Source organism: Pipistrellus hanaki (genome assembly GCF_964339955.1).
Source record: "Pipistrellus hanaki genome assembly, chromosome: 3".
In the NCBI taxonomy this organism is placed as follows: Eukaryota; Metazoa; Chordata; class Mammalia; order Chiroptera; family Vespertilionidae; genus Pipistrellus; species Pipistrellus hanaki.
In genome coordinates, this window is record NC_140505.1 from 106,541,175 (window position 1) to 106,568,274 (window position 27,100).

The 27,100-nt window shown below is 45.7% G+C and overlaps 1 protein-coding gene across 1 annotated transcript; it reads left to right on the forward strand.

Moving 5' to 3' along the window:
- The first annotated feature begins 7,216 nt into the window (after positions 1 to 7,216).
- ITFG2 (integrin alpha FG-GAP repeat containing 2) lies at positions 7,217 to 27,039 on the forward strand. The gene is made up of 12 exons (XM_084878440.1): positions 7,217 to 7,474; positions 19,098 to 19,193; positions 20,150 to 20,191; positions 20,372 to 20,543; positions 21,108 to 21,247; positions 21,685 to 21,833; positions 22,212 to 22,309; positions 22,506 to 22,559; positions 22,653 to 22,744; positions 23,983 to 24,100; positions 25,781 to 25,954; positions 26,039 to 27,039. The coding sequence occupies exons 1-12, from the start codon at positions 7,379 to 7,381 to the stop codon at positions 26,140 to 26,142; spliced, it is 1,335 nt and encodes a 444-aa protein (XP_084734566.1). The 5' UTR covers positions 7,217 to 7,378; the 3' UTR covers positions 26,143 to 27,039.
- Positions 27,040 to 27,100: the final 61 nt, after the last annotated feature.

A 27,100-nucleotide genomic window follows, 5' to 3' on the forward strand; every position in this document is an offset into this window, starting at 1 on the left:
CCAAAGTCAGCCATGAGGTTTCTGTGACCTTGGAAAAGTGGAGCCTCTTTCCTCAACTGCAAATATAGGGAGATGGACAAAGTGCTCCTTCCAGTGTGAGTGCTTCTGTAGGGATCCAAGAAATTCAAACAAGTGTTTGTGTAGCACCCTGCAGATGAACAAGACTTGGTTTGTAAGGATGTTTTATTGAAGTGGCCATGCCCTAGCCAGTTTGGCTCACTGGATAGAGCGTCAGCCTGTGGACTGAAGGGTCCTGGATTCGATTCCAGGCACATACCCTGATTGCAGGTTTGATCCCCAGCCCTGGTTGGAGCATGAGCAGGAGATAATGGATGTATCTCACATCGCTATTTCTATCTCCCACTCCCAAAAACCAATGGAAAAATATCCTCAAGTGAGAATTAACAAAAAACACTAAAGTGGCTAGAAGTCTAAGCTTAAAAATGAACCCACCATCTCCTCTACTTCCCTCCGGGTCAGTGCTCAAATTAATTTCCCAGATAGTTGCACCTTCACCAACACTTAAACCTTGCCAATATGGAGAGAATGTGCTTGAATGAGGAAAACTAGAAGTAACTACTTTTAGCTGTTAGTACAAATTTGCAAGTAGTTTCTGGAAAATTTAATCCTACTGCTGGTTCAAACACCAAGTTCTACAAAGTATACCTCCTAAGTACCTTATTTTAATCTCCATTCTGTTGGCCTCCACCAGAATCTATCACAGGCCAAAAACCCCTTTAGGGCCTGGCCCAGTCTGCCTTACCCACATCAATGCACACCTGACACTCCTTCACTCTACAATAGCCACACCCACCCTGGGTGTAAGGATGAACTGTGTAGCTCATTTCAATTGGAGAAATAATAGGTAAAAGACATTTTAGGCGGGACTACTAAAAAAACTGTAGCTTTTAGAAAGTGGGTCGAATTGTAAACCTGTCTTTTTATCCATCCAAATGTTGATCCATTTGTCACCTATCATCTATTTCTCAACTTATTTATGAAAGAATATCCAGATAAAAAGATAATACTTCCGAGACTGGTTTGGCTCAATGGATAGAGCGTCGGCTTGGGGACTGAAGGGTCCCAGGTTCGATTCCGGTCAAGGGCATGTACCTTGGTTGTGGGCATATCCCCAGTAGGGGGTGTGCAAGAGGCAGCTGATCGATGACTCTCTCTCATCGATGTTTCTAACTCTCTATCTCTCTCCCTTCCTCTCTGTACAAAATCAATAAAAATATATATTTTTAAAAAAAGATAATACTGTTGGATAAGCATACAATTTTAAATAAACAACTGGTTTATTTAAAAAAAAAAAAAAAGAATCAGTGGAAACTTACATACCTTATTTCTTCTGTCTCAGTGACAATCTTCCCTTTCCAAATGCGATATACCTCTGAGCCTTGTAACCCTTAAACTGAAATGACAGTGGGCTGAGGGTAGTGCTGAATAAAGCCAGTGTAAAAGTTGAACATATTCTAAGGAGGAGGAAAACTTGTCCTCTTTCTGGATATTGTTATTGCTGACTATAGCTGTAGTTCCCCAGCTGCTTGCTAACCTCATAACTTGGCTAAATCAAATATGCTTATTAAACCTTATTATATAATTAATACTAAATATACCAATTCGGGAGGCAAAGTGAGAATAAGACTCACAATGAGATTCTGAAGAGGAATAATCAACAAAAAGCAATGCCTTCATGAACTTAAGAGTTCTTTGGCTAGAAGAGATCAGCATACCTTATTACCAACCCCTAAAAGCTATGTATGCTCTTTGGACTGCCTGTTCCATTACTAGAAATGCTTCACACATAAAATGGTTCTGGTTTTGTTTTTTGGGGTGTGTGTGTGTGTGAGGGGGAGGGGATTTACATAACAAAACATTTTAAATTTAGTGGCATTTAATCCAATTACAATGTTGTGCACCCAACATCTCTATCTAGTTCTATACCTCATGTTCATCATCCTTTGTATTTCAAGTCCATTTCCTCATGTTCTTCAGAGACAATGAAGAACTACTTACCATCCTTTAGTTAATGGTCAATGGAGTCTTGAACAGACAACAACCTTAATAGGTGTTAGGATCAAAGCTTTCCAGAGTTGGTCTTTTTTTTTTCATCCTTTTTTTTTTCTTTTCTGGGAGTTGGTCCTTTTTTGATAGGGTCAAACTTGTGATAGGTGGGGCTCAAAGTAAAGTTCTGAATAATATTTCACTCAACAGGGCTGCCCACACTTCTGCCTAATTTGTAGGTTAAGTGTGAGAATTAGATTTCTGTACTTCATGACTTCGCAGAACCTTTAGTGTGCTAAGGTGCACTGTGAACTACAGGGGGAGTGGGAAAGAGGAAGTCTCCCCAACAGCCCATTAGCAAGGCCTAGGTCCTGCCCCCAGGTTAGTGAGTGGCTCTGGGCCTCCCCCATAGAAAGAGCTTTAAAGGTCTTGTTTCTTACGTGGGCATCCTAAGCAGACAGAACTGGATAGGAACCTTCTGACTACTCTTGGAGGAAGAAATGGACAAATAACCTCCCTAGAAATGTTTTCCTTTAATGCCTCCCCTCCCATAGCAGGCTTCTACTGAAACTATTGTTTGACTGTTTTGTAAAGACTATGCCACCACACAACTGTATCAGTGTCATCTAACCAGGAAGATGTACTGGTTTGGCAGTTCTGGGGAGTAAGCCCAAACCCGTGCTGACGGAGTGCTTGTCTGAAACGAGACGGCTGTAGATGGTACCAGGGGAGAATGACCAACCATCCCGTTAGCAAGAGCCAAGAACAAGGATGTTCCTTGGAGAGCCAGGATCTGTCCACATGATCTGCAGTGCCTAGTCCTGTATTCCACTTACTGTGAATTTAACACTCAGTGCACTTAAAGTAATTGACACAAGGTGGGGAAAGACATGGAATGAAAAGACATAATTCATGAAATATTTCTCTGGAGTCTCATCTTTCCTCCCTTTCTAACTTTATTTAGCTCTCTTGACAAAAGCCAGAAGGCATGGTATCCAAGTTGTGATCATAATGACATGACCTTTACGGCAAAAACAGAACAAACAGAAATAGGCACCCATTAGGCACAGAAAGGTCAAAAACAAGTGATGAGGAAGGCAAAACTAAGGCATTGTGGAGAGCTGGATTAGAGTATGATTTAAGAGAACTGGATCAGGCAAGGGCAACTGGTGACAGAAGCAGGGTGATCCTTATCTGTTTTGTGCTAGACTATTTACTTGTTTATTTTTTTATTGTTTATTTATTTATTTATTTATTTTACAATTTCATTCTAAGGGCTGGAAAAAGAGAAGACAATGTAGAAACAGTAGGGAAAAGAAACATAATTCAAACTAGTTAACTTTACATTTAGAGGTGAGTATTTTTAAACTGGCTTGTTTTTTCACCATTTAAAACTTTACATGAAGTTTAGGGTTTGAGCTAAGATGAGAGAAGAATAGAGACATGGTATGGCAACATGAGGTAGCATGCAATTCCTCCATAAATGAGATTATGTATTTAAAGTACCAGGAACACCTGTGTAACCCAGAGCCTTTGCATGAAACTGGTCAATCCCACAGTATACCAAGAGAAACAGAAACTTCAGGTTAACTATGGTCCCAGTATTTGTCTACACTAAGGGTGGGGAACCTTTTTTCTACCAAGGGCCATTTGGATATTTATAATATCATTCGAGGGCCTTACAAAAAATATCATCTTAAAAATTAGTCCAGCTTGGCCGGCATGGCTCAGTGGTTGAGCATTGACCTATGAACCAGAAGGTCATGGTTCAATTCCCGGTAAGGGCATACGTCTAGGTTGTGTGCTCAAGTCCCAGTGTGGGGTGTGCAGGAAGCAACTGATCAGTAATTCTCTCTCATCACTGATGTTTTTATCTCTCTTTCCCTCTCCCTTTATCTCTGAAATCAATAAAAAAAAAAATATTTAAAAAAAAATTAGCCAGCTATATTTGGTCAAACATTTCATTAACTCACCCCTAATGCCTTGCTAGGGTCAGACCAAATGATTTCTTTGGGCCTTAAGGCCTGCTGGCCTGACATTCTCCACCCTCGGCTAGACCGTCTCCTGTTTGCTGTTCTGACCTGCTGTTCCTTATTCTCATCTTATCTGGCCATCAGATCCATTGGAACCTCTAGGACGAAATGTGCCGTCCCCTCCTGTGTCCCCAGGGGCCAAGGTCTTGCCCTCCTGCATCTTCTCTAAGTTCACAAAGCAGAACAAGCCCTGGTCTAACATCCCCAGGTGAAATAGATATCCTCACTTTCCCAGTATTGATTCCTGAAAGATCAATATGGAAATCAGCCTGGGCCAGCAGACCTAAACCTTAAAATGCATACAACACCAGCAGAATTTAATAAATAATACTCTGATCCTGGCCGGTTTTGCTCAGTGGATAGAGCGTCGGTCTGTGGACTGAAGGGTCCCAGATTCAATTCTGGTCAAGGGCATGTACATTGGTTGCAGGCACATCCCTGGTGGGGGGTGTGCGGGAGGCAGCTGGTCGATGGTTCTTTCTCATCGATGTTTCTGGCTCTCCATCCCTCTGCCTTCCTCTCTGTAAAAAAAATTAATAAAATACATTTTGAAAAAAAAGAAAGGTGGGGCCGAGACTGGTTTGGCTCAATGGATAGAGCGTCGGCTTGGGGACTGAAGGGACCCGGGTTCGATTCCGGTCAAGGGCATGTACCTTGGTTGCGGGCATATCCCCAGTAGGGGGTGTGCAAGAGGCAGCTGATCGATGACTCTCTCTCATCGATGTTTCTAGCTTTCTATATATCTCTCTCCCTTCCTCTCTGTACAAAATCAATAAAATATGTTAAAAAAAAAAAAAAAGAAAAAGAAAGGTGGGGAGTGTGTAGGAAGCAGCTGAATCAATGTTTCTGACTCTCTATCCCTCTCCCTCTCCATTTCTCTCTATAAAAAAACCAATAAAATATCCTATCTAATAAAAGAGTAATATGCAGATTGACCATCACTCCAACACACAAGATTGCTAACCCCATGTGGTCAAAGATCCTGCTCCCATGTGGACACAGGATGGCCACCATAAGATGGCCAGCAGGGGAGGGCAGTTGGGAGGGACCAGGCCTGCAAGGGAGGGCAGTTGAGGCCAATCAAGCCTGCAGGGGAGGGCAGTTAGGGGTGACCAGGCTGGCAGAGGAGGGAAGGTGGGGGCAAACAGGCTGGCAGGGGAGCAGTTAGACATCAATCAGGCTGGCAGGGGAGTGGTTAGGAGATGATCAGGCTGGCAGGCAGAAGCCATTAGGGACAGTCAGGAAGGCAGGCAGGCAAGCAGTGGGAGCCAGCAGTCCTGGATTGTGAGAGGGATGTCTAAACGGGCAGTTGGACATCCCTAGAGGGGTCCCATATTGGAGAGGGTGCAGGCTGGGCTGAGGGACAACTACCACCCCCCTCCAACCCCCATGCACAAATTTTGAGAACCAGGCCTCTAATATATATATATATATATATATATATATATATATATATATATATATATATATATATATGAAAGGATCTAGTGTTTTGGATCAAACAATTCTGGTTTGAGTTCCACCTCTACCATTTTCTTCCTTGTTACTTAATCTTACTGAATCTTTTATTTATTATTATATATAGGATTATTTTCTCATCCAAAATAATCCTATATAATAAAAGGCTAATATGCAAATAGTCTGAACAGTGGAACGATGGGTCGCTATGATATACACTGACCACTAGGGAGCAGACCCTCAACATAGGAGCTGCCCCCTGATGGTCAGTGCACTTCCACAGGGGGGACACCACTCAGCCCGAAGCCCTGAGCCAGGCTCACAACTGGGGAGCACAGCAGTAGTGGCAGGGGCCTCTTCCACCTCTGCAACAGCACTAAGGATGTCTAAGCTGTCAGTTGGACATGCCCTAAGGTCTCCCGGAAAATGAAAGGGCACAGGCCAGGCTGAGGAGACACACCTCTCCTCTTCCCCCTCCTGCACAAAATTATTCTATTAGGCCTCTAGTCCTATATAACAAAAGCGTAGCATGCAAATTGTCCCCTTAATTGGGAGTTGTGGTGGCAGGTGGCCAGGGGAAGGGAAGGAGTACCCAGTCAATAGGGACTCTACCAGTGCACAAATTTTATGCACTGGGCCTCTAGTGAAATAATAATAAAGCTCACGTTTTTGTTGTGCTAGTTATGAAATAATATGTGAAATGTGCTTTACATCAGTGGCTTTCAAACTATTGATCACAAAGTGCACACACTGTGTGTTTTTTTTGTGTGTGTTTTTTGTTTTGTTTTTTACATTAGCCAGTATATACACACATAAATATATACACTTGAAACAAAGGTTTCACCAAAACAATACTTTTATGTCACTTGATATTTTCTATTCTATTCTATAAAATTGGCAGTTATTACGATTCTCATGATTCTTTTTTTTTTTTTTTTTTTTTTTTTAAGATAGTCTCTTTAATAAATGGTGTTGGGAAAATCAGACAGGTACATGCCAAAAACAAAAATCAAAAAATAGGAACTAGACCACCAGCATACACCATACACAAGAAAAAAACTCAAAATGTTTAAAAGACTTGGATGTAAGTCGCGAAATCATAAAAATTCTAGGAAAAAAGCATTGGCAGTACAATCTCAGACATCTCTTGTAACAATATATTTTTTTTAAATATATTTTATTGATTTTTTTTTGCCCCCCTCCCTCCCTCCCACACATCCCCTCCCTCCCCAGAGTTTTGTGTCCATTGGTTGTACTTATATGCATGTATAAAAGTCCTTCAGTTGATCTATTATCTCCCCCAGATCTCCTCCCCTCCCCGCTGTAATTTGACAGTCTACTTGTTGATATATTGTCTCTATATCTATATTTTGGTTCATCAGTTTATAATGTTCTTTATTATCCACAAATGAGTGAGGTCATGTGGTGTTTCTCTTTCATTGATTGGCTTATTTCACTCAGTATGATATTCTTCAATTCCATCCAGGTTGCTGCAAATGCTGAGAACGATTCTCATGATTCTTATGGATGATCTGATGACAGGGCGACAAAGGAAGAGATCAAGGTTATTAGGTCAAGCACTAGAGAGTCCTGTTGCCAAGGGAATGGATCAGCTCGGTTAGGATGGGTCTGCCCTTGGGAGCCAGCCCTCGGGTGAAAACGAGTGGCCCACGCCCCTGTCACTCACATCAGCGGTCACGCCCCAGGCCCAGCGGGCTCGGAAGGCCCGCCTCTCTAAGGTTCAGCGAGGAAAGCCGGGATTGGAGGTTCAGGGGGTGACGTGACTTTCCGCTTCGGGTGGCCTTCCGCGCGTGCAGCGGCCGGGAGAGGCTCGGGGAACATTTAGCGGGGGCCCCAACCCTTCAGCCCTTGGAAGTGCGATGCGGTCTGTTAGCTACGTGCAGCGCGTAGCCCTGGAGTTCAGCGGAAGCCTCTTTCCGCACGCGATCTGCCTCGGAGACGTCGATAACGACACGGTCAGTGCATGCGCACTGCGGCGACGCCGGGCCTGCGCGGGCCGGGGCGGGGCGGGGCCCGGGGAGCGGAGGACGTCGGGCGCGAGCGGCGCCTGCACGAGGGGTGGCGTGGCGGCTCCGGAAAGCTTTATGTTTGGCCTAAGTGGCGGGGTGTCCAGTCCGAATCGTTCTCGTTCCCTGGTCTGGTATTCTTCTAGGAACATAGATGACTGACTCTAAGTCACTTATTTACCGTAAGAGCCTATTAAACCTTGGTGGCCAAATCTCCTGGTCCCTGCTTCTGCCCTTGCGCTTCCTCCAGGGCTATCACTTCTAAAACCACTTTACCTTTCAGACCCTCAAAACAGGCCGGCTGGCGCGCTCAGTGGTTGAGCCTCCACCTATGAGTCACGAGGTCGCGGTTGGATTCAGGGTCAGGGCACATGCCAGGGGTTGTGGGCTCCATCCCCAGTGTGGGTTGTGCTGGAGGCAGCCAAGCAATGATTCTCTCTCATCATTGATGCTTCTATCTCCCTCTTCTTTCCTCTCTGAAGTCAGTAAAAATACATTTTAAGAAAATACAGGTGTGCTTTTTTTTTTTTTTTTTTTTTTTAAGCCTCAAAACGGGTTCTAAAAGCACCTCTGCCATTCTTACACTTGGCTTCTTGAGGCGCTGTATTTATTCCAATTTATTCTGTAAACTAAGCTTCAGCCTGAGCGACAGATGCATGCCCCCAATACCTCAATCTGAACGTCTTTTTATGGTGCTTGCTCCTTCATACAAGCAAGTGACTGGACACTCTAAAGTCTTGAAGTGAATTACAAAAATAATTCCCATCTACCATTTCTTACCTCACGTCGTTCTTTTTCCCATTGCTTAAATGAATTAATAAGGTAAAGCATGTAGCATCATGCCTGGGACACAGAAAAAAGTGTTAGCGCCATTATTGTTAAATTTGTATCATATTTTTCTTTTCTTTTTAAAATATATTTTATTGATATTTTACAGAGAGTAGGAGAGAGTGATAGAGAGCTAGAAACGTCGACGAGAGAGAAACATCGACCAGCTGCCTCTTGCACACTCCCTACCGGGGATGTGCCCGCAACTAAGGTACATGCCCTTGACCGGAATCGAACCTGGGACCTTTCAGTCCGCAGACCGACGCTCTACCACTGAGCCAAACCAGTTTTGGCCTGTATCATATTTTTCTGCAAATATTTATTGAACTTCCCATTAGGCGCCAAGGATTGTTACATTCTGGGAATTAAATAATTAACAAGACAGACCCAGGCTTCAGGTAGCTCATAATCAGGTGGGGTGATAGTCATAGAATAACAAGATGTAATGAGATGCCTTGATTAAAATATGTAAAAGGTTCTAGGGTGAAGCTTCAAAAAGGATGGGGGCTATTGGTAGTGTGAAACACTCTTTTTTTTCCAGATTTTATCTTTCCATTTATCTCTGAAAGGTTAACATGGTGGTACACATTCAGGCTAAATAGCCATCTCAGCTGGTGATTAAAGAAAATGGAGCCGAAATCGGTTTGGCTCAGTGGATAGAGCGTCGGTCTGCGGACTGAAGGGTCCCAGGTTCGATTCCCGTCAAGGGCATGTACAATACATTGGTTGCGGGCACATCTCTGTTAGGGGGTGTGCAGAAGGCAACTGGTCAATGTATCTCTCTCATCGATGTTACTAACTCTATCCCTCTCCCTTCCTCTCTGTGAAAAATTAATAAAATATACTTTTTTAAAAATGGAATTTCTTTAAGGAAAGGGGCTGGGAATGCGATGTCCCAAGGGAAGGGCTGCACAGCACGGAGCCAGGGGGGCATTGGGTCTGTGATGGCAGCACTCGGGCTCGAGTTCCATCCTCACATGCAGTCACTGGTGGGACACTTGTCAGTGGTCCGGGGGCTGAGCTGGTGGGCTTAGAATGCAGGTGTGCGACCAGGTGCCTTCCTGCTTTTAGGGCAGTTTCATTCCTTGTATGACTCCTGGTGTCCCAGCAAGTTTTTCCTGGTCTTTTGTTCTCCCGTGTTGGGAAGCTTACAAAAGGCTATTAATGATTGTATTGCCTTAACTACCAATCTCTATATTTTTAATACAGAGCACCTTATTGCCTTTTTCTCCTACCCTCTGTCCCATCTCCCTACTCTGCCTCCCTGCTGTTCCGTACTGTCTTTTGCCTGAAAGAAAAAACAAACAAACGAAAAGCTAGGACATCCTTCTCTCTTTCCAGATTCCTTTGTGCTGTTATGGAGAGGTATTTTATGAGGCTTCTTTTGGCTCCACTCCTCTAAGAAGGAGAAAGTTACTCTCATAAATTTGTATTATGTTTTTTTGGGCTTTCACATTTTTTCATATGCCAAGCAGTACAATTTTTATGACAAAATTAAGGGAGGCATTTTTAAGTAATAAATTAACAAAGTGACTTTAGATGTGCATTATTTTCATTTTTATCTGAATGTCTTCTTTGTTTACAAGGGAAATACATGCTTTTTAAATAGCTTCATAGCACTAGCTCTTTTGGAAATTGTGCTTTTCTAAGTGAATAGACTACACAGTTTTGCTTTGTTGGGTATATTATTAACTAACCCCTTCCCCCCCCCCCCCCCCAAGTCGTAAGTGCCATTAGGGTAGGAATTTTTTAACTGTTTTATTCCCAACACTTAGAATAGTGCCTGCCACATAATAGGGGCTCAGTACATGTTTGTTGAATAAATGATGATTGTTATGAAAAGCAAATGTTATTATGTATCAAAGCAATTTGAAGGCCTCTGCCTATTAATAAATATAACTGAAAGAAGGCAAGTAGTGAGATAGTTGGCTAGTGATCAAATGTGGTGCACTCAGCCTATAGAAGTGTGGATAGAAATTTTATTATTGGTTCCCCAGGCCAGCATTTGGAGATTTGGGGCAGGAAAAAGACTTATTTTATTCTACGACTAGAGGCCTGGTGCACAAATTCATGCACTCCTCAGCCTGGCTGGCAATCAGTGCTGATTGGGGCCTTCTTGCCCAATCCCCATTGGGTCGATTGGGGCAGCTGGCCTGAAGGAGGGACTGTGGGAGGTTGGCCAACTGAGGGAGGTTGGCTGTGGGAGCGCATTGACCACCAGGGGGCAGCTCCTGTGTTGAGCGTCTGCCCTCTGGTGGTCAGTGTGCATCATAGCTACACAGCAGGTTGTTCAGTTGTAAGATCGCTTAGGCATATATATATATATATATATATATATATATATATATATACACACACACACACACATACACACACACACACACACACACACACACACACACACACACTAGAGGCCTGGTGAATGAAATTCGTGCACTGGGGTGGCGGGGGGGGCGGGGCAGGAGGGTAAGGAGGAGGGGTTGTCCCTCATCTCAGCCTGCACCCTCTCCAATCTGGGATTCCACCGTGATCAGGCCTAAATGGGCAGTTGGACATCCCTCTCACAATCCAGGACTGCTGGCTCCCAACTGCTCGCCTGCCTGCCTTCTTGATTGCCCCTAACCGCTTCTGCCTGCCAGCCTGATCACCCCCTAACCACTCACATGCCAGCCTGATTGATGTCTAATTGCTCCCCTGCCAGCCTGTTTGCCCCCAGCTTCCCTCCTCTGCTGGCCTGGTCACCCCTAACTGCCCTCCCTTGCAGACCTGGTCCCTCCCAACTGCCCTCCCTTGCAGGCCTAGTCCCTCCCAACTGCCCTCCCTTGCTGGCAATCTTGTGGTGGCCATCTTGTGTCCATATAGGGGCAGGATCTTTGACCATATTGGGGCAGCCAGCTTGTGTGTTGGAGTGATGGTCAATCTGCATATTACTTTTATTAGATAGGATAGAGGCCTAGTGAATGGGTGGGGGCCAGCTGATTTGCCTTGAAGGGTGTCATGGATCAGGGTGGGGGTTCCCTTGGGGTGTGGGGCAGCCTGGGCAAGGTGCCTGTGGTGGTTTGCAGGCCCCCCAGCAACCCAAGCAGAGGCCCTGGTATCTGGCATTTATTTACCTTCTACAATTGAAACTGTGTAGCCTTGAGCAGAGAGAGCCAAACCCGCTGCTCACTCTGGCTGCCACCATTTCTGTTTGGTTTTATGTATCTTCTATAATTGAAACTTTGTATCTTTGAGTGGAGGCCTAGGCTGGCTAGGGCAGGTGAAAAGCTTGGCTTCCGTTGCCGGGGAAACCCAAGCCAGTCAACTGCTCTCTGTGGCTACAGCCATCTTGGTTGGGGTTAATTTGCATAGTCACTCTGATTGGCTGGCAGGTGTGGCTGGTGGGCATGGCTTGAGCAGAGTGATGGTTAATTTACATATTACTCTTTTATTAGGTAGGATGTTTTTCCTATAAATACATGATAGTTTAATTTATAACTAAGAAATTAACAACTACTAACAAAATGAAACAATTATAACAATACTAGAGGCCCAATGCACTAAATTTGTGCAAGGGGCTCCGCTCTCACTGCTGCGGTGGCTTGCCTCGGGCTTTGCAGCCCTGGCTTTGTGTGGAAGATTGTCGGGAAGGATGTCTAGAAGGTTGTTCATCTATCTGGTCTAATTAGCATATTATGCTTTTATTATTATAGACACTATGATAAAAGTTATGCAGATATGCTCACTTATTTCAGGGGGGTCCCTTGTTGAAGTTTTCATACAGGCTCAGTGCTTTCTGGGGTAACATGTTACCATCAACTGGAACATATTTTGTTCCACCTTTCCACTTATCAGGCACTGTGGCCATCACTTTTACAGTTTCATGTATGACAGCAAAACAAGCATGGATTTCTTTTTCTTTCTTCATAATTTCACAGGTAGAAGATTTGTTCTGATCACAGATCTTAGCAACTTCAGCGTAGGATTACTTTTCTTATTAAGTTAAAACATTCACTTTTTCACTTAAAGGAAGCAGTTTACCACTCCTACTTGGCATATCCAAATTGCTAGCATCACTACTCTTACTTATGCTTGGGGCCATTATTAAGTAAATAACGGTTACTTAAACACAAATACTGCAATACTGATCTTGATCTTGATCTGATAACCCAGGCAGTTAAGTGACTAACAGTGGGTAATGTCTATGGTGAGAACACACTGGAAAAAGGGATGATTCATATCCCCAGCAGGATATAGTGGAACTGAGCAAGATTCCTTCGTGATACTCAGCACAGCACACAATTTAATACCTACAAATTATTTATTTCTGGAATTTTCCATTTAATATTTTTGGACTTCTGTTGACTGTAGGTAATTAAAAATGAGGCTAAGGGGTGACTACTGTATAACGCTTCCCAGCAGTTCTGCTTTTCTGGTTGATTCTGGCTCTAGAGGCCACTCAGTGACACTAAAGAACCCCAGCTGGATAGTACACCAACAGTCAGAGATGCTAAAGGAAAACAGAAGTAAGATCCTTCTAGAAAGTAGAGACTCTCTCTCCCATGGTGTAGCCAGGCTTGGGTGCGTAGTTTTAGAGGGAGTGTATTCTATTCGTGGCTTCTTCCTCCAACATAGCAGAAAATAAATTAGTTTAAAGAACTAGCACTTAATCACTGTGGCCATCACTTTTGGCTAATGGTTTCTATCCTACCTAACAAAATAGTAATATGCAAATTAACCATAACTCCACTCTACAAGCCACACTCACCAGCCAGTCAGAGCAAGTATGCAAATACAAGCAAGATGGCTACAGCCACAGAGAGCAGGAGGGAGGCATTTCCCCGGCAAGGAAGGAAGCCAAGCTTTCCGCCTGCCCTTGCCAGACTAAGCCTCCACTCAGAGCTACAAAGTTTCAATTATAGAAGTAAACAAATCCAAACAGAAATAGCTTCCATGCCGAAACCTGTTTGGCTCAGTGGATAGAGCGTCAGCCTCCGGACTGAAAGGTCCCAGGTTCGATTCCAGTCAAGAGCATGTACCTCGATTGCAGGCACATCCCCAGAGGGGGTGTGCAAGAGGCAGCTGGTCGATGATTCTCTCTCATCGATGTTTCTAACTCTCTATCCCTCTCTCTTCCTCTCTGTAAAAAAAATCAATAAAATATATTTAAAAAAAAAAAAAAAGAAGAAGAAGAAGAAAGAAAGAAAGAAAGAAATAGCTTCCACCACTGAGCAAGCAGGAAATAATTAGAGGAAATAATTTAATATTGTTATTTGCCCTTTCTCAAATAATAGAAGTGTCAGATATGAAAGAAAATTAATAAAATGTATATAAAAACCTTCCTCCTGTCAGAGTCTGAGGCACACCACGGGACCCAGAGTCAAGTCCCCGCCCACCTATTTACACCTCATAATTGTGTGAGATCCAGCTGGCCCCTGCCTCCATTGGGCTAGATCCAGACCTGGCCAGTTCCACCCTTGTCAAGCCCCGCTGGGCAGGGGATGTAGCCTCAGGTTCCCCGGCCTGGCACTGGGAGGGGGGCACAGCCTCAGGTCCCCTGTCAAATCCCACTGGGCAGGGAGTGAGGCCTGAGTTCCCCCAACTCACCATTGAGGTCCTCCGTCAAGCCCCGCTGGGCAGGGGGTGTGGTCTGAGGTCCCCTGGCCTGGCGCTTGGGCAGGGGGTAGGGGGAGTGGGGAGGGGCGGTTAGGGAGGGGGGGAGCAGCCTGAGGTCCCCTATCCCAGCACCAGGACGGGAAGTGCACCTTGAGGTCCCCCGTCAAGCCTAGCCGGGCCAGGAACATGGCCTCAGGTCTCCTGGCCTGGTGCTGGAGTGGGGGGCATGGCCTAAGGTCCCCCAGCCTGACGCCAGGGCAGGGGGCACGGCCTGAAGTCCCCTGTCAAGCCCTGCCGGGTGGGGGGGTGTGGCCTGAGGTTCCCCGTCATGCCCTTCCATGTGAGGAAGGTGGCCTGAGGTCCCTTATCAAGCCCCATGCTGCGGGGGAGGGCATAGTCTCCGGTCCCAGATGATTGGTCGTTAAGGCTCCTTATGGGAACTTGGCTTCAGCTGTGGGTGCAGCCATCTTTGTGACAGTGATAGTCAATTAGCACATTTCCTCTTTATTAGATAGGATTCCTGTGTCTGTGCTCTTGTTAAACTATGAAGTCCTTCTCAGCAGGAAGTTTGTGGCATTTATCCTCGTGCCCCTAACTGGTTCTTCAGCTTTACCTAAAAACGCAAGGGCATTCTCTTTCATTCTGATTTTTTGTTTGTTTCTTTCTCTTTTTAAAAAAAAATATTTTTATTGACTTCAGAGAGGAAGGGAGAGAGAAAAATCAATGATGAGAATCATTGATCAACTGCCTCTGCCCCACACTTGGGATCAAGACCACAACCCAGGCATATGCCCTGACCAGAATTGAACAAAGACCTCCTGGTTCATAGGTTGACACTCAACCACTGACCCACACCAGCAGGGCTATTTAAAAAAAAAAAAAAATTCTTTATTGATTAAGGTATCACATATTTGTCCTCATTCCCTCATTCCCACCCCTCCCCACATATGCCCCCACCCCCCTGTTGTCCGTGACAACTGGTTAGGCTTATATACAATACATGCATACAAGTCCTTTGGTTGATCTCTCCCTCTTACCCCCACCCTCCCCTACATTCCCTCTGAGGTTTGACAGTCTGATTGATGCTTTCTTGTCTTAGGGTCTGTTTTTGTTCATCAGTTTATGTTGTTCATTTTTTCCTCTAGATGAGTGAGATCATGTGATACTAGAAATACACTTATAAGAACCGAAAATGAGATAAGTAATAATGGTTATGTTGAGAGGCAAATGAATCAGTCTGTAGTGAGTTTCTTTCTGGGCCAACATTTCTTTTGAGTCCCAATTTCATTGTCAAACCATTCCTTATGTGTACATGTCAGCAATGGTATTTCAGTTCTGGATGGTGGGCAAATGATGGTAATGCAGCTTTGACCTTCTCTGGTTTGGTCCTGGGCAACCTGCAGTGATACAGCTGCTGACTGCTAGTATGTTAAGGCCGTAATCAGTGTCTTCCATCTCTGGACTGTTTCTCTTCTGTCTTCATGGCTGGAGTAGTCCTTTCAATTCCTCTCTGTTGCAGGAATCCACATGGTCTTGGAGTTGTTTTCTGAAAATATACAAACATATTCCCGACCAAAAGTTAATAAAGGAATATTTTCTATAAATTTGACTTGGGGTCCTTTTTCATTTTTTTGACCTAATGATTTTCCTTTGGCTTGTTTTGACACCATGTGTGTTTTTCATGGATGTCTTGCTTTTAGCATTACAAATGAAAATAAATTTTCTAAAGTATAAATTTTCTAGATGTAATTTACGTACAGGATATTTTTCCTTACATGATATTCTTCTACTATCCCCCACCCCCTTTGTATTTAAATATTAGAAGGCTTTTGGAAATTTTATAATGTAGTCTTGATGGCTTTTAAATTTTATTTTTTTGCACTGAAATATGACTGCTTTAGTTTCATTTCTTGCTGTGAGATTTTATCATGAGTTGAACTTCCAATAAAAATTTTAGTTAACACTTTAGGAACAGCTTTTTGTCCAGTACCATTAAGTTTTCTAGAATATTCACTTATTTCAATTAGCCAGTTTAAATTAGTCTTAGAACTTGACTACTATTTTACTGTCAAATTTAATACTCTAACAACAATCTTATTTTACCCTGTAATATTAGTGGAAAGGATTATTTGCCTTCTTGAGTAGGCCCTGAGCATTCCTGATGCTAGGCTGGATTTAGATATCAAAAATCCACTTCCCTACACCATGGGTATAAGACAACTCAAACAAGTCTTGTTGCAGTGAGAGGGCAGCTGCTGTTGGCCAAGTCTCTGTCTGTTACGTGGGTCTCGATTTGAGCTGTGCATGAAACTAAGCAGGCATGGGAGCAGGAGACCTCCCTCAGCAGGGGTGAGGGTTCAGGCCCCTGCAGAGTTGGGGGTAGGGGGGAGGATCTGTGCCCCACCTCAGTTGATTCCTAAGTTCTCTCCTGATGGCCCCTCTGCAACTGTGCCTGTCTTAGGTTGTTCCTTCCCTGAGGAATCTTGCCTATCTTTAGCTAACCAGCCATCCTCTGGGGCCAAGGAGGGTGATGTGAGGTTCAGTTCTGTCTCCTTGGTAGCCTATACCCTGGTGCCTCCACACCCAGCACCTGCCTTGGGATCCCCTCGCCTGCTGGTGAGGCCCCGGCACTGATCACATATCTTGGGGAAGCCAGGTTTCTTCTCCAGGGAGGGCCCAGCTCGCCCCACCGGGTGAGAGACAGATCCATGGTACCAGCCACCATGAGGCTTCAACCTCAGCATGAACAGAAAGCTCAGACATTTTTGTTTGTTAAACAAAAGTTAAAAAATCTTTGTTGGTATTTGTCTATTAAGCAAACATTCTATCAAGACCTACTATAGATTCATTTGTTGAATGAAGGTATAATAAAAGAATGGATTATATGAAAAATGCTAAGATCCCTAGCCTTGGAGATATTTAACTAGAGGCTGAAAACCACTTGGTATCAGTCCTCACTATATGCCAATCACTTCTAAATGCTTTCTTCTGTTAACTCAGTTCTCACAACAATCTTATGAGGTGGCTACTTTTATGATCCTCATTTTATAGATGAAAAAATAGGGGCATAGAGAGCTGGATTCAAATGCAGGCAGGTCCAATCTGAGCCTCTGTGCCATGCTTCTCTCTTATGTGTCTGCAGAAGTCCTCCAGGGGCAGCTGTAATTGAAACATCAGATGTATAGGACTTAATGCAAGTAAACTTGTTTTATGCTTCTATAAATATAATGTTCCCATAACTATTAAAAATAATCTAAGGTTCAAATCAACTAAATCATATTGATAAATTCCAATTCATTGCTAACTTTTCCTTACTGGTTTGTTGTTGTTGTTGTTGTTATAATATCTTTGTTGCCTTTAGAATTAAATCTTCTTGTGGAATTGTGCGCCTGAAACCTGTATAAATTTGTTAAGCTATAAATTCAAAAAAGAAAAAAATAATTAAATCTCTTTTTCTAATATTCACTCTATTTCGAGGACAGGAAGGGGCATGTCCCCACAATGGAAATTATGAAGCTGTTAGTGGAAATAGGGTTTGGAGCTACCTTATTATTTATTATCGTTAGTCTCTGGAAAGGGTGGACAGCTTTTGGGGACCTCTAGGAGGTAGAGTACCCAAAACCAAATAGTGAAGAGGCTCCATGCAGGGAGCCTGCCCTCTTTTTTTTTTTTTTTTTTTTAATTTCTTTATTGATTAAGGTATCACATAGAGCCTGCCCTCTTGAGAGCTTAGTCACCACTTGAGGGCACCAGAGCCCAGAGCATGATCCTGACACCCAGCAGCCCCTTCATGTTACCCCCAACCTCCATCCTGTATTCACTCATACACACCAAGATCAAAGGTCTTTCTAAAGGAGAAGGGCCCCAGAGCTTACATTTTCTTTTTACCTGGCCTCTAATAGAATATGAGGTTTGAAGTTAAATTCTCTAAAATTTGAATATTTGGGATTGTTTTCAAAATACAGGGTGGGGCAAAAGTAAGTTTACAGTACGAGAAACTGTTTCTTTTACCCTATATAATAATAATATGCAAATTGTCCCCTTGACCAGGAGTTCGACCAGGGGGTGGGGCCAGCCAGCCAACTGCCCCCAGCCTCTAGCCCCCAGCTGGCCTGGCCCTATCAGTCCCGGTCAGGGTGGGCCAACCATATCCCACCTATTCACGAATTTGTGCACCAGGCCTCTAATATATACACACTTGTGCACTCGGGGCAGGGAGGGTCCCTTAGCCTGGCCTGTGCCCTCTCACAGTGCAGGAGCCCCACAATGGATCGCCCCAAAGAGGTAGGCCAGAGTATGGGGTTTCTGCCTCTGCAGCACACCAAGCCACAGGACCCGCCTCCTCCGTGCAAGGTGGCAGAGACACCAGGTCCTGCCTCCTCTACAGGAGGTGGAGGGGACTCTCCACCAGGACCCGCCTTCGCTGTGTGCGCAACCCTCTTGTGATGGCATGAGGACGTCATGGTGTCAGAGCATGACAACCACCTAGACTACTTTTAGTATATACTGTGTGTGTGCATATATCTATATGTTGTTAATCCTCACACGATATTTTTTCATTTATTTTCAGAGAGTGGAAGGGAGGGGAGAAACACAGAGAGAGAAACATTGATTTGAGAGAGACACATCGATTGGTTGCCTCCCACAGGGCCAGGGAACAATTCTGCAACCCAGGTATATGCCCTTGACTGGAATCAAACCCAGGACCCTTCAGTTGGCCAGTACTCTATCCACTGAGCAAAACTGGCTAGGGCAGCAGTTTAATTATTGTGTTATTTTCCATACAGACCATTGTAAAACTACTTTGCCCCATTCTGTAGGTCCTATTTGTAATGGACAAGTATGTAGGGCATTAATTTGTTCAGATGTCAAACTTTTCTGAGATGGATTCTGTATTGCTCTAGTCCTCTAATCTCCCCTACCTGTAACACACACACACACACACACACACACACACACACACACCACCCTTCCCCCCCTACGGAAATAAAGAAACTGGGAAACTATGGCTGTGTTGGTCACAAAAGATTTTCAGTAAAGTTAATGAAGATTCAAGTTGATGTCCTGTGATTTCCTCAGGATGGGCCCAGTAGAGTTGGAGGTGGGTCAGCAGGATCCCATGCTAACTCTCTTCTCTCTCCGTTTGAAGTTAAATGAACTGGTGGTGGGAGACACCAGTGGGAAGCTGTCTGTATATAAGAATGATGACAGCCGGCCATGGCTCACCTGTTCCTGCCAGGGAATGGTAAGTATTCAACTACAGGGGTCTACAGGTCAGGGAAGGGATTTCTTCTGTCCAGGAGCTGTCAAGGCTGAGACCCACACAGGGGCCCACCAGCATGTCCTAAACTCATCAGCTGCTCAGCCTAGGTTGTCTAATCTTATAAATTACTAGGCAACTGTAGTAGGAATATTCCTGCAAAACTTCTGGCGAGCTTCCCTCCCGCCCACACCTTTCCAGCTGCGGTGGGCGGGGTGGGGCGGGGCAAGCGAGGCTCACCCCACTGTCCCGCCTGCTCCACTGCACCTGCGGCCACAGCTGTCTCCCGCAGCCGTGCACGCGCACTGCCACCACTACTGCGTGCCTCGCTCCGCACGCCCGACCTGCTGCGCCTGCCGCTGCCGCTGCCTCCAGGACCCCACCTGCTGCCACCTCCTCTGGTGTCTCGCGTGCGCACCTTGCTCTGCCTCGTGCTTTCCCTCCAGCAGCTTCAGCCGCCTTGCTTTCCACTTTCCCTCCCTCTTCTTTCTTTGCTGTCTTCAGTCTTCACTCCTCCCTCCCTCTGCAAATGCAAATTAGCCACCATGTTTGTTGGGTTAATTTGCATACTCACTCTGATTGGCTGGTGTAGTGGAGTGATGGTTAATTTGCATATTACTCTATTATTAGGTTAAATAGTAGAAAATGAGGGCAGTATTTGAATGTCCAGAAACGTGATAGTTTGGCTATATTATGAGTTTTTGTTTTGTAACAATTTTGTTTTGAGCCCAAATTGTCTTCAGGCTTTATATCGCATCTGGGTAAACCAAATAAACCTATAGCACAGTAACTTGATTAACTCAGACTATCAGTGTAGGTCATTGGCAGCAGGTTTTCAGCGAATGATGGTAATTAGAAAACCTGCTCCTTCCAACCTCATAGCTATTAGGGAGTACCTGTCTCCTCTGGGTCTCCCTGAGCCTCCCTTTCTTCTTTTGCAGCTGACTTGCGTTGGGGTTGGAGATGTATGCAATAAAGGAAAGGTAAGAACTCTCAGGGACCTTGGGATTTCACTGTAACTCCGAGGCCTTACTTAGATTGATTGCTGTCTCAGGTGGAAATCGGCTGAAGGTAATGCTTCAGCCCTGACTCCTGTGTTCTAATGATCAGCCTGTGCTCAGACTCCCTTCCCAGTCCATCTCTCATACCTCTGTCTCCCCCAGAATCTCGTGGTGGCGGTGAGTGCTGAGGGCTGGTTTCACTTGTGTGACCTGACACCTGCCAGGACCCTGGATGCTTCTGGGCACCATGAGACCCTAATGGGAGAGGAGCAGCGCCTGGTGTTTAAGCAGCACATCCCTGCCAACACCAAGGTCATGCTGATCAGCGACATCGGTGGGCATGGCTGTCTTTGCAGGCAGCTGGGAGTCAGTTGGTAATAGAGCAGATCTCCAGGGATTCAGGGGGAGGAGGAATAAACCATGGAAAGGAGCAAGAGAGTGTTGAGGTAGATGTAGCGATTCTAAATGGAGTTGTCAGGGAAGTTCTTTCTGAGAAGATGACATTTGGTAAAAAATTTAAAGATGGCAAAGGAGTGAGTTATATAGATACTGGGCTGATATGTTGGCCAGAAACTGTCTTGAAGGTGGTGGTAGGTATATGGGATGAATCAGGACACCTCGAGTTGTGTGTCCGAGGGAAGTGGTGACAGGACCTGTGCAGCAGATGGGTGGGTAGGGCCCAGGAACAGGTAGGTGTTGTCAGGGCAGGAAGGACAGAGGAGCCTGCACCAGGCTCAGAGTGTGTGAGACGGCTCCACAACAGATTGGGCTTGAAATCGTACCAGATAAAATGCCAGCAGTGATGTTAGCAGAGGAGTGGGGATGAGATGCTTGTAGGATTTAAGCTGACGAATGCAACTTTGGCTCCAAACTTGTCTTATTTTCTGGATCGTCACAGATGGAGACGGGTGTTGCGAGCTGGTGGTAGGTTACACAGACCGTGTGGTACGTGCTTTCCGCTGGGAAGATCTGGGCGAGGGCTCCGAACATCTGACAGGGCAGCTGGTGTCACTTAAGAAATGGACACTGGAAGGTCAGGTGAGAGGCTGAGTATGGGAACCACAGAGCCCAGAGAAGGCCTTCTGAAAGGGGTTGTGGGAGAACAGTCATGGGCCATCATGCAGGGTGGAAAGAAGGGAAAATCACTTTGCTGGGAGAGATCTAAAGATCATTTCAAATCAGAGTCTTAGGGGAAATTGCTAGTAATAACTAATAGGAAGGAGCCCAGTGCTAAGAATGGGGACTGTGGTGGGGCCTGTATCAGGACTGGGCCCCACTTGAGGCTGCACAGAGGAAAGCAGGTGGTGTATGTGCAGAGGTGTGTCCCGAGGAGCCCTGTGAACACTATTCCTCCTGCTGCTGCCTTGGAGCCTGGGGAACTGCTAGCAGGGGCTGCCCCTCTTCTCTTCCCTGTTCTTTGCAGGGTTCTACTTACTGTCTCCCCAGCCCCCTTAAGCCTCTGTTCCCTGGCGCAGGTGGACAGTCTCTCGGTGACTCTGGGTCCCCTGGGTGTTCCTGAGCTGATGGTATCACAGCCAGGCTGTGCTTATGCAGTTTTACTGTGCACCTGGAACAAGGACGCTAGGCACTCCGCTACCTCTGAGGGGACCACGGAAGGCATTAGGTAAGGGGTGCAGGCCTGTGGATGGTGTGGGTGCATGAGAGCAAGATTGGGTCCCCGGCAGAGGATGATAGGTCTGCGGTTGGCAGAACTTCTTGAGCGAGGAACGGCACAAGCACTTCTCTCCTAGTGAGGGGAGACCTATATTTTGGGACCCAGAGTATCCTGGCTCTAACTCTGTAGCAACTGGAAAAGGTTCCAAGATTGTAGCCTGATAGCTCCATCCCTGTTTCCGACTTGCCACACGGGCCAGACAGGGTCAGCAATAGGATTCCTAGCTGATTCACAGCTTGGTAGCTCTTACGGAGACGGGGCCACAAAGGTGCCAGAGCACTAAGCTCACTTGGTCTTCCACTTAGTCCCCTAGTCTTCTGCCCACAGGGAGACCCCGTCTGCCCGAGATGTTGTGCTGCACCAGACATCCGGCCGCATCCACAACAAGAATGTCTCTACTCACCTCATTGGCAACATCAAACGAGGCAGGTTGCTGAGGGCAAACACTGCTTTTGGGAGAGGAGATGCTGTGTTTTCTCTCATTTCTAGTCCTGTCCCTCCCTCCCTCTCTCCCTCCCTCTCTCCTTTCCTCCTTTCCTCCCTCCTTTTGGCCATTCCTCCCCCCGTATGCTCTGATCTTGCCTTTCTCACGTTTTCTTCTTCTGGTCCTTCTACCCACAGGCCACACTGCTGAGAGTGGTGGCTCTGGCCTCTTTGCCCTCTGCACCATGGATGGTGAGTTCCTCAGATCAGCTGTGGGCCAGTTGTGTGCCTGGGGATCTGCTCAGGGATCCTGCCTGACCCATCCACCTGCCTCTCATCCTGCAGGGACACTGAAGCTCATGGAGGAAGCAGACAAGCTGTTGTGGTCCGTGCAGGTGGACCACCAGCTTTTCGCCCTAGAGAAATTGGATGTCACGGTGGGTGGACACCTGGTGGAGAGGAACGTCCTTACCTTCACATGGAGAGAGAAGATTTTAGTGAGGCCATTCTCACTTCACGGTTAACTCTCACCTTTATCTTTTAAAAATATATATACATTATTTTTTATTTCAGAGAGAGAAAGGGAGAGGGAGAGAGGGATAGAAACATCCTAATAATAATAAGATGGCAGCACCCAGTCCCCTCAGCTCCACAGCCGCCCAGGGCCGCCTGAGGCTCAGGTAAACAGGGCCGGCCAAGGGCCAAGGTTTGCGCTGACAGCAGTGGCAGCAGCAGAGGTGTGATGGGGTGTCACCTTCCCCTGATCTCCGGGTTGCCTCCCACCCCTTGGGCTCCCAGGCTTTTTACCCCTGAATGCACCAAGCCTCTAGTCAATGACAAGAGAGAATCATTGATTGGCTAACTCCTGCATGCCCTCTACTGGGATCAAGCCCACAACCCAGGCTTGTGCTCTGCCTGGGAATCAAACCATGACCCTCTGATTCATGAGTCGATGCTCAGCCACTGAGCAACACCAGCCAAGCTCAGCTTTATGTTAGGGCCCTCTTTAGACAGCTCTTACTCTCTTCGGAGTGAGTCATTCCCCTGTTCCACAGTGCATAGCACTCTGTGCTCTGGGCAATCTCTCTTTCCAGTTCCTTTCAGCAGCAGTAATCACTCCAAAGAGAAACATATAATTACTAGTACTTGGATCCAGAAGTTAGTCATCAGTCCCAACTGCAAATGTATGTTATTTTCTTGTCCTGTGTGAGTCTGTCTTTACTAAGGCTGTGGCTCCTGAATCCACAATGGGGGCTGTCCTTTGTGCTGCCATCATGCATGCTCAGTGGTGTCGGAGAAAAGGCCTGAGGCTTGGAAGTCAGGTAGAACAGGCCTGGGTTGGAGGCCTGATCCCACCACCTTCCAGCTGAGTGACCTTGAGAACATGGCTTTATTTCTATAAGCTGAAGTTCCTTCAGTATCACATTGGGAGCAATGCTCACAGGATTGTTGTGAGCATTATGTAAGGTGGCTCATTTGACAGCCCCTTTGGTGCCTGGCACATGGGAGAAATTCAGTAAGAAACATATGGTTGTCTTCTTTCCCAGCTGGTTGTTTGTCATCCAGAGCCAAGTCCACAGCTCCTTGTACAGTATTTTATTCATCCCTGTCATTAGATCTCTTTCTAACATGGCTCCTGGCCATCCCTTGCAATCTTGTCTCTGACCTATTTCAGGGCAATGGGCACGAGGAGGTGGTTGCCTGTGCCTGGGACGGGCAGACGTATATCATCGATCACAACCGCACAGTCGTCCGCTTCCAAGTGGATGAGAATGTCCGAGCCTTCTGTGCAGGTGGGCCCCTGCCCCATTCTTAGTGTGTCCCCTATGTGAGTCTTCATAAACAAATGAGTTCCTTAGCTCTTTCATTGGAGGGTGATGGGTGAGTGCTCAATTGCCATCTTTTTAAAAAATATATATTTTTATTGATTTCAGAGAGGAAGGGAGAGGGAGAGAGATAGATACATCAATGATGAGAGAGAATCATTGATCAGCTACCTCCTGCACACCCCCTACTGGAGATCGAGCCCACAAACTGGGCATGTGCCCCACTAGGAATCGAACCTTGACCTCCTGGTTTCATAGGTTGACACTCAACCACTGAGCCATGCCAGCCAGGCTCAATTGCCATCTTTACAGTTTTAATTAAGAAGAAAAAACAGCCGAAACTGGTTTGGCTCAATGGATAGAGCGTCAGCTTGGGGACTGAAGGGACCTGGGTTCGATTCCGGTCAAGGGCATGTACCTTGGTTGCGGGCATATCCCCAGTGGGGGGTGTGCAAGTGGCAGCTGATCGATGACTCTCTCTCATCGATGTTTCTAACTCTCTATCTGTCTCCCTTCCTCTCTGTACAAAATCAATAAAATATATTTTAAAAAAAAGAAGAAAAAACATAGTGAGATCTCTATTTCTGAATATTTTAAAGAATGTATGATTTCTTTTTTTTAAATTGATTTCAGAAAGGAAGGGAGAGGAAGAGAGATAGAAACATCAATGATGGGCATTATTGATTGGCTGCCTCCTGCACGTTGGATTGAGCCCAAAATCCAGGCATGTGCCCTTGACCAGAATCAAACCTGGGACCCTCTGGTACACAGGCTGAAGCTCTATCCACTGAGCCAAACTGGCTAGAGCAGAATGTATGATTTCTTATCTATCTGTGTGAGGACGTCAGAAAGCTCTTTCCCATCTGAGTATATCAAAACTCTGTGAAGGACATGGTCTTAGCCCATCGATGTTCAACCTTTTTCTTCTCATGGCACTTGTAAGCTAATCACTAATCTCCGAGGCACATGAAAAAAGTATTTTTTTTTCCAATCCGACAAAAAAAAAGTATAATTTTGATTCTTTCACATTTTTGGACAGCTGTTGTGCTGGCTGTTGTCATTTTTTATTCACAGTCTAAGGGAAAAGAGAACAGTGCCCCTAACTAAACAGTCAGGTATTGCATGTTTTAAAAATTCTTGTGGCATACTGGTAGAAAATCGCTGACCTAGGACATTCCCATTAGTTCCCAGTTAGGACCTTGGAAGCCAGCACTCACTCGAGATGACATGGAGATAAGCGTGGTTACTGAAGTGAGAAGAATTGAGCAGTGCGCTGGCATCCTTACTCCAGGGCCTTTGCACAGGGGTTGCCACCTCAGAGAAACCTTAATTTCTGATTACATTTTGCTGATTTACCCCTTAGACTAGCAAGACTAGTCATTACTGCAAGACTGTCACTAAGATGACAAATGAAGTATCACATATCTGGATGCTCTTCTGCCTGGGTTTTGTTACAGTAGTTTTTCTGTGGCATAGGGCCAGATATTTTCTGTTTTACTGAGTTCCCATCAGAGAAGACTTAGAAAGAGAGCCTTTGGTTTTCTGTTTGGCATCTGGGAGGGTCAAAACTGCTGACTCGTATTTTGTTCTTGCTTTCCCACCACTGGACTGAAACTTCTGGACCTTTGTCTCACCACCCACCCCCAGGCCTGTATGCCTGCAAAGAGGGCCACAACAGCCCCTGCCTCGTGTATGTCACATTCAACCAGAAGATCTATGTGTACTGGGAGGTGCAGCTGGAGCGGATGGAGTCTACCAATCTGCTGAAATTGCTGGAGGCCGAGCCCGAGTACCAGAGCCTGCTGCAGGAGCTGGGCCTGGGTGAGTCCCAGCCAGCTGCGGGGCTAGTAAATCAGGGGGTGCAGGAGAGCCACAGCCTCTTACCAGCCCCTTTCTTGCCCTCAGATCCTGATGACCTCCCAGCAGCCCGCACCCTGGTTCACCAAACCCTCTACCATCCTGACCAGCCACCACAGTGTGCTCCTGCAAGCCTCCAGGATCCCACCTAGCGGGGCGTTCCTTCTTGGCTGAAGAAGGATCCTCTGAACCTCCCTGCCCCCAAGGTATCATGGTATTGGCAGGAGAGGGAACGTATACTACAGAGGAGCATGGACAGATGGCAGCAACCGGAGGGTGACTGTTAACTATAGATCTTATGGTCTCCGGTGAGAGAAGAGACAACTGGACTGTCTGCCCATTTCTGTGTACCTTACCCATCACATCAGCAGGGTAAAGGACCCTGACCTTATTCCACATCACCTGGGACTGCCCCCTCCCCAAAGCTCTCCAGTCTCGTATGGAAAGCAGACTTGTTTGTGAGGAGGAAGCACCAATCTTTTGTGTGGCCCTGACACTTGTGAGGAAACAAGGCGTCGGCCAGTGCAGCTGTGAGATAGGGGCTCTGCCCCATCCCAGACCCCATCTTCCATGTCACAACTCTGACAGTGGTGATTATTGCAAGAATTGCGAACTGTCCGCTTTGTTTTTAGGGGCCTTTCAGGACATTTTACAGTCTGGTTTTTGTGTCCCCAGCAACCCTGAGATGATTTTGCTCTATTTTCCAAAGACACTGGGCCAGCAGCCTCTCATTTTGCCATATTCTTCGAGTACTGTGCATCTTCCTAGGCCTCGGTCCCATTTCCCACCCCCCATTTCCACAGAAATACTTTATCGTCTATCAGACAATAGACATTTACAACCTGATGCAGATTTATGATCCAGACCATAATCAGAGTTCTATCTTGGGCCATTTCTATCCCTTCTGCTCTTAATTCTGTGTGCTTTAAATCAGTATCTTTCAAATTGTAGACTGCAATCTTTTAGTGGGTTGCGGTCAGCATTTTTTTTTTTTTTTAATGAAATAGAATACAATAGAATGAAAAATAAAGTACTATATTGCTACAGTATATGAAAACATTGGTTTGTTATAATTGTATGTGTATATTGAGTGTAATATAAACTGTATCT